The sequence below is a fragment of the Nicotiana sylvestris genome, chromosome 11 (assembly GCF_000393655.2).
Source record: "Nicotiana sylvestris chromosome 11, ASM39365v2, whole genome shotgun sequence".
NCBI classification, from domain to species: domain Eukaryota; kingdom Viridiplantae; phylum Streptophyta; class Magnoliopsida; order Solanales; family Solanaceae; genus Nicotiana; species Nicotiana sylvestris.
Window position 1 is genome coordinate 139,103,820 of NC_091067.1, and position 7,943 is coordinate 139,111,762.

Consider the following 7,943-nt stretch of genomic DNA (forward strand, 5'->3'; position numbering starts at 1 on the left):
TAATAAATTTGAGAAAATAATTTGAAAAGAGTAATTAATATTGTGGGTATAACAGAAAAAAGAAATTGTCTTCTCTTGATATGCTAAAAGTGACAAGTAAAAGTAAAAATCTATTTTTAGAATACTTGACAAGTAAAAGTGAATGAAGGCAGTATATGTAAATGATAGTATTGTGTCTATTTTCGGTATTGAACTCCGCATAAATTATTAGGAGAATAATGGTCTACATAAATTATTCAAAATTTAATACCTAAAACAAACAATGTACTACTAATTCCAATATAACTTATACTGTTTTCCAGCAATATAACTTATACTTAATTTAACTTAACTTATACTTAATTTTATGTTATCTTCTGCGTGATAAGATGTGATCAGTGGCTTAGCCAGCTTTTTCGTTAAGAGTGGTCAAAGTATAAAGCACATGACTTATATTCAATGGCAGAGCTAACTTTTTCATTATGGGGTCCATATATAAAGAAGTAAACCGAAAAAAGTCAAAGGAATTCAACATATACATAAATAAAAAAGATTAACCTATCTACATGTTGTAGCTCCGCCACAGCTTGTATTAGCAATAAATTGATTGTTATTTACTATATAACAATTCTTGCACTATAATTCATGCATAATAAATTAATCAATCCCTATACAACAATCCATGACCTCAACGAGGTAGGGATAAGATTTGGGTACACATTACCCTCCCCAAATCCCACGGTGTAGGATAATACCGGGTATGTTGTTGTATACAACAACCCATGTATTATTATTCACCCCCTTAACAATCTCTCTTATAATTCACTGTAAATAATTTTTGTATTAATATTCACTACATAAACAATCACTACATTATATATCTGCGCATAACTAGATAGTAAACCAAATGACTAATACATTAAATTAAGAATTGGCTGCTTCATCAACAGTCCTGCGTATATCAAACACAGTTGTCATCTCAATACCTTTGACATTACAAAACGAAACCGAGTTCAGGCTCAGCAATTTTATCGGATGTCTCTGAAGGGACAAGTTCAGGCTCAATAATAATTACAAGAAAAACGAATAAACTTGCAATGCGAAAAACAAGAATTGGTACAACAATGAATTTTCAGATTCAGCATCTACCTACAGCTAGGAGTATTAAAAACTGCTAGCTTCTTTGAACACAATTGTGTACCCGAATTTGTTTAGACTTTAAATTCTATTCACCGATAGTGTAAAGAATTTTTACACTATCAATGCAATTTAACTAGTTACGGCATAGTAATATTCTCCATGTTACCTATCCGGCTTGATACGGTGAGTCACATGTTATATCGGTCAATTTAATCTGGTAGTGTAAAATTCCTTTACACTATCAGTGCGCAGAACATATTCTCAATTTATTAAGGATCTAGTTGGAAACTTATCTTGCAAAACTTAGCTGTTAGCATTCAGTGTCCTTCCTTCTTGGGAGCCACAATTGCTGGCTGGACATTCAGAAGCAAACTTGCAAGATCTGCATTTCCAGCGCTCCTCTTCGGGGGTGTAACTGGCTTCTCTTTCTCCTCGCCAAACCTCTAAAGAAGACTTTATTTGGCCCTTTACCCAGTTAAGATCATACTCAAACTGATCTTCACCAAGCAATGATTGATCTTCTTGTAATTCATATCTGCAGAGAAAGAATCCACAATTTAGTTTCTAATATATAAAAGGGTCTATACTAATGCATGAGATGACGCTTCAGCAAATGAACTTTCTTGAGCCTGTTTGGTTTGGATATTAAATCTGACTAATGAAACTCAGGGGCGGAGCCAGAGTGTCCGATGCGGGTTCGGCTGAACCCAGTAATTTTGGTTCAAACCTTGTATTTGTCTGAAAAAATTCATTAAATATGTATCAATTTATCAAATGTAGAATCCAGTAACTTTATGGATTAGAATCCCGAACCCACTAACTTAAAATCCTGGCTCCGCCTCTGATGAAACTGTCTGATTATAAAAATTGATTAATGAAACTAAAGAAATCAGGAAAAACGTATAAATTGAAAATATAGAGAAAAATATAGGAAAACTGGGTGAAAGCATAGAAACATGAGGACTATCTCCAGAGGTAAAAAAATTAGAGAGTCATCGAATAATCAACTCTTAGATCACTTCTTCATGAGAGTCCAACCTTGATATCTCCTCCATAAAAAAATTCAGTTCATGCTGGGCTTCATGTTTATAACAAAAGAACATAGAAAGCAACTAAAAAGATGAAGAAACTCTTTTTAATTTGGAGTTTTTAGGTGATGATTCTGAAGGTCAACTTCAGACATCTCACTAGCCAAACGAGAGAAACAGAGAAAGAAGTCAATAACAGAAATAAAAGCAACATCGACACGGATATAGTGGTAGAAAAAGTTGGAAACACCAGAATGCAGCATATGCATTCATTTTCATGAAGTTGATCCAAAAAAAAACAGTGATGCTTGAAAAATCTCTATTTCTACCATCTGAAAATTGTGAAACATCAGCATACTATATGAAATTTCAATCCACCTCAACAGTAGTTGCTCATGTGCTGGTGGAAGCATGTTCCAAGTATTGCGAAGGTACCTCAACATATCGGTGAGAGTCTGCATTGACACCAAAGAGTAAGCTGAAAAAAAACAAGCTATCAACAAAATATTTCCAAAGGCTAAAACAACAGTACGATTTCCATAGCAGGAAAACTAAGCTGGCTACACTTTTTTAAGTAAACTAGGCACCCATTGGGATGCGATGTAAAAGCTGCTGAACCACATCCTTTAGTCCTTTTCCGCCGAAGTAAAGTTGTCATTTTTTTATCCAGGTATAATTAATCATCACGACAAGCGGCTTCTCAGAAAGAGAAAATTTTAAGAAATGGCGAAGTAAAATTTTAAGAGAACTCAAGTTTAGTGCCTTGAAAGTGATTGTTTAGAGTTGGTCTAGACACCAAAAAAGTTGTCTGCTTCCTGCACATGATCTTCTACGGGCATGAGGAAACTTATTCAGGTACTTGGCTCAAGATCCTACAACATCAAATTATGTACCCATTTCTCCTGTTCTTTTTCATAACAATAAGAAACTATAAACTTTTATCCTGAAAAAGTTAGTGTCTTTGGGTAATACCTCTGCAGGGAATCCACATTTAGCAGTATTCTCTCTGATTTCAGCGGATAAAATCTGATACGGATTCAGAGAGAAGAAATCAAAAAACTGTCTGGAGGGGAATTCATCAGCCACTAAGCTGTCCCACAGATGCTTGTAGCACATTAATTGAAGCCTGCCAAAAAAGGGATCACCAAGTTCATTAGATTTTGTACACATAAGCACATTTCAATAATAAGAAAATTTCATTCCGTTGCATATCTCCTTCTCATCAGACAGCTTTCAACATTAAGTGCAAAGCTATACCTTCCATTCCTCCGTTGCGGTTCACCAGGAAGGCTAGCTCTTACTCGTGTTTTTGTGTCGACTAACATTGGGTATGTATCACTTTCTCCTTTCGGCATTCGTATCTCATCAATAATTCCCACCATCCAAACACCTTCAGCAAAACCTACTCTGATGAACCAAATGAATTAGCCCAGAAGCTCTTAAGGATGAATATAATAAAGGATATTTCATAATTTTCTTTCCTACTATGCAGGAATTACTGAACTTGTTAAAGAGGAAAATCCTATATGTCATGTGCAAAGATAAAGTTTGAGGTGAATTATTGTGAGATTATGCATTCAGTAACAAGTGCCTTTGGACGGACATCAAGGAATTGCGTGCATGCACAACTGCATGCAAGGACATACACCTATAGGGTCATGGTGTCAACAGGTGTCGACGTGTAGGGACAAAGACAGATACTTCATATGGGCATTAACTTATATAGTTTTGTATGTGCTTTACAGGAAAACAACTGGACAAGAATAAATGGAAATGTAAATATCCAGTGAAACATATATTGATACTCTCTATTTTCCCAGGTCTACAGTCTAAAGAGAAAATAAATAACGAAATCCACAGCGTGTGGGTCCCTAATCTAAACCATGCAGTTAAAGATGAGTTCAGCAATTTTATCTGCATAACGTTGAAGCAATCTTTCTATCAACCCAATTACAACTGTTATATGGTGTAACTATTTGATCTAAAAGCTTAAACTATTAAAAAGGAGACACATTTAGTTTTTTTTTATTTTTTATAATAAGCTGTGCCGTAGGGACTGCTTGACTCTTTTTCTTGGGTCAAGCACGTGAAAATTCTTCTTGAAAATGAGTAGAAGTGAGTCTTGCATATAGACCTTTGCATACTATGACATAATGTTAAATTGCGTGATCACCTCATCTAAAAGTTTAAACTGTTAGATATGAGACTTATTTATCTATTTATTTTAGGTCTGCAATAACGCCAAACTAATCTAGTTGGTAGGTAAAAATTTTAAGTTGATGAAATGTTACAGATGTGATGTTAAAGGGTCAAGGCCTTTTTCATTAGTGGATCACAAAGTCTGTATATGACACTTAAGTATATAGACCTGCTTTTTCTTTTTTAAATGCTTATAGATACACACAAATAAATAAGATCATTAGTTTAAAATAAATTCTTGATGTGGAACACTATTATCAACTAGTCATACTTATAGGAATTAAAAAATTATTATGAACAAACAAAAAGTTTAAAAAGAGACTTACAAAGGCAATTCACGTGTTAATCCATCAAATAATAGTTGGTTTGCGCCAACTATGAAATTCAAGAACTTCAATGCCCACACATCTTCAGCTGACGTAACATGAACTTTTACCCTTTTGATCACCTGCATACACTCAAAATCATGGAAAGGTAAGAATGAGCAATAACTAAAACACAAGAATATACTAAAGAATCACTTTGAAAACAAAAACGGTAAGCACTGATAAATACGTTCGTATTTGCACAACTCTTGATATTATCTCTGTAATATCCTCTCAGTAAACTGACATACAGGATAGTATAAAATATCTGTCATATCAAAGTGTGTCTGCCTTAATCACTCAAACATATATAAGGAATACCTCTTCTTCGAGTGCTTCATGACGAATGCTACCAGCTTTCATAGCTTTGGTCTTTTCGGGCTTGCCACCGAGAAGAGAATACTCCATCTTTTTTTCACACCATTCCTGAAGGCAGACTTGTGATAATGAGGACTAGTAATCAATACACTTCATGTTTTAGGGATTAAAACTATCTGCCCCCACATAGCACAATGACTTACAAATATATAACAGAACCAATGCATAACACGTTCACACCAGAAAGGCTCAAACAAGTACTTCCTTTACACTAGCCAAATTTCTCAAATAAAAATGCCACAGCAGATAAAATTATTGAGCAGTTCTATCCTAGTAACATATCTTACCAACCAGACTGATCCACAATGACAGCATGAGAAATCAAAGGAAAAGATATTAGTAATACAAGTTTCAGCCATACAAGGCCTAAATCATTGTTTTCTATGAAGTCTTGCAACTCATATTGGTTAGCACTCAACAACACTAATCTGCTTCTTGAGACCAAAAGAACAACAAAATCAAAATTGTTACTGAACACAAAGAAAATTTGAATTTGAGACGAATGGCCCAGCTGTCCTTCCTATTAGTGGAAGAATATTAAAATCCAGAATCATATGGTCAATGAATTCCAACATATTCCGGAATGGTCACCATGAAAAAGCATCGTGTCGATGCAATATATGTGCAAATGACCTGACCTAGATTCAAAATTCTTGCAATCTCATGTAAAATCCAAGTGATTCTCAAATGACGCAGATCTTTTGCACTAAACATCATACTAAATCCTAGAACTTAAAAAAAAAAAAAAAAAACAGATGAGTAATGTCACTTCACCCTGGTCCATCTCAATACTCAAGTCTGTCTGCGGAACAATTCAAATAACATGTCCAACCTATATTTATCTACCCAAAGATCACAAGAAAAGAACCCAAATAAAAGATCAAAAGAAAATACTCTATTTACCCCCAACTTATCTGACACTCCTTTTACTCTAGGACGTCACAAATTTTTTGGCACCATTTGATTTCGATACAACTTTCACAGCTTCAATAATTCATTCATTGCACAAGTCAAGTTAGAAAATTTGGTGTGATATTTTCTTATAGCAAACTATTGAATAGCACTCAAATAATGAAACATCAGCAAGACCACAGCTTTTGTCAAACTACAACATCAAAGCCGTTGAATTGTAGCACAACTAAAGCAAACTGATTAAAAGAACACTCTTCGTGTCACAACTTATCTAACCTTTTTGGGACGGCCGAAGATGTTTAACACAATTTCATTTCTATATAAACAGTCACAACTTTGAAAAATTCAATTCCTTGAACTGTTCAAAATTAAAATTTTATGTGATAATATCTCTACCAAATTAACTTTTCAAATTACTTTAATATTTCTCTATCATGCAATTATAATGTAAAAGTCAAATTACTATCTTAAACTTGGTATCTAGTAAGACCGACCAATAATGATAAACACCATTATGTACAAAGCAACAAAACAGGCTGAAATTCTGAATTCCGCTTTCCACTTAACAATGGATGAGGAAACATTAGCAGAACTACAGATTTTTCAAAATTCAACATCAAAATGACATCAAATTGTAACAAAACTAAACCAAATTGTATTAAAAAAAACAAATGAAAATTCATACTGTGGCAGTAATATCAGTAACAGACAAGCCTCTCTTCCTCCGAAACCGATGCAACAACGAATCAACAACTCTGTTCCTCTTCTGGCTACTTGTTAACCTTCCAGAATCTTCTACATCGATCACAAACGGATCACTCTGCGAACAACTCGAAATACTCCGTTTTGATAACAGAGTAATTGACTTAATCGACCTGACGTTTTCACGGAAATGAGCCGATGAAGAAGCGCGTGGTGGAGATGACACCAGAGCGCGCGTGGCGGCGAAGGCAGCTTCGATTAGCGCCATTTCTTCGTCGCTGATGATCTCTACTGGAACGTGAAATGGTGTGTTCTGGTTTTGTGTTGGTTCTTCTTCTTCAGGAGGAGGGAAGTGACTCGGTGATTGTGACTCGGTCATTTTGGACGAGTTGGTACCGAGTCGTGGCATGTGACCGTTAGGAACGCCAGGAATACGGGATCGGAGCCATGTTTTTGGAATTAATATATTCAGTACTTGTTTTTATGAAAGTCGGTCAACTAAATTTTAAATTTAAAAAGAATGGAGTACTACTTAACCGTTTTTTTTTTTTTTACTTTCTCTCTTTTTGTTAAATCCCGAATAGTAATATCATGTTTTGCCAAGCTTGTAGAATAAGCTTGGTATTTTTTTTTTTGAAAAGCGCTTTTTAAAAAAAGTATTTTTAGTGAGAAATAATTTGTATTTTTAAAAACGTAAGAAGAGAAAATGGTGAGGCAGATTGGTTGCAGAGATTAAGGTATAATATACAGACCGCATAGGATCACAAAATTTAATAATAATTCCAACGGGTGTGTTTGGTACGAAGTTTTTTAATTTTCTCATGTTTGGTTGGCTTAAATGTTTTGGAAAACATTTTCCTTATGAACTCATTTTCCTTATCAAGAGAAGGAAAAATATTTTCCTAAACTCCTTCTCAACCTTCCACACCCTCACCAACCCACCCCCTCTCTCCCAAAAAAAAAAAAAGTTTTTCTGTTACCACCCATCCTACTACTACTCCACCCCACCCCTCATGCCAAAAAAAATATTTTTTTACCTTAATTTTTTTTTCTTTTTTGCAATTTCAAATTTCTGTTTTTCCGTTTTTCTACACCACCCACTCCCCCCCCCCCACCCCCCCACCCCCACCCCGCACAAAAAAACATTTTTTTAACTTTTTTTTTGTAATTTAAATTTATGTTTTTTTATTTATCGATTTAAAGGTTAAAAATTTTAAAAGTTTCAAAATTATGAGTTCGG

The 7,943-nt window shown here is 34.6% G+C and overlaps 1 protein-coding gene across 2 annotated transcripts; it reads right to left on the minus strand.

The window, feature by feature from the left end:
• Positions 1–1,040: 1,040 nt before the first annotated feature.
• Positions 1,041–7,183, minus strand: LOC104241579 (exonuclease V, chloroplastic-like). Of its 2 annotated transcripts, none has more exons than XM_070163053.1 (7): positions 6,687–7,183; positions 5,033–5,137; positions 4,673–4,794; positions 3,405–3,554; positions 3,120–3,273; positions 2,583–2,602; positions 1,041–1,654 (listed from the first exon to the last, which is right to left on the minus strand). In XM_070163053.1, exons 1-7 carry the CDS (start codon positions 7,110–7,112, stop codon positions 1,423–1,425), a joined length of 1,209 nt encoding a protein of 402 aa, XP_070019154.1. In that variant the 5' UTR covers positions 7,113–7,183; the 3' UTR covers positions 1,041–1,422. The 2 variants fall into 2 exon arrangements, with proteins under 2 accessions (XP_070019154.1, XP_070019153.1); XM_070163052.1 differs by having other exon boundaries at positions 2,526–2,602; positions 6,687–7,182.
• Positions 7,184–7,943: the final 760 nt, after the last annotated feature.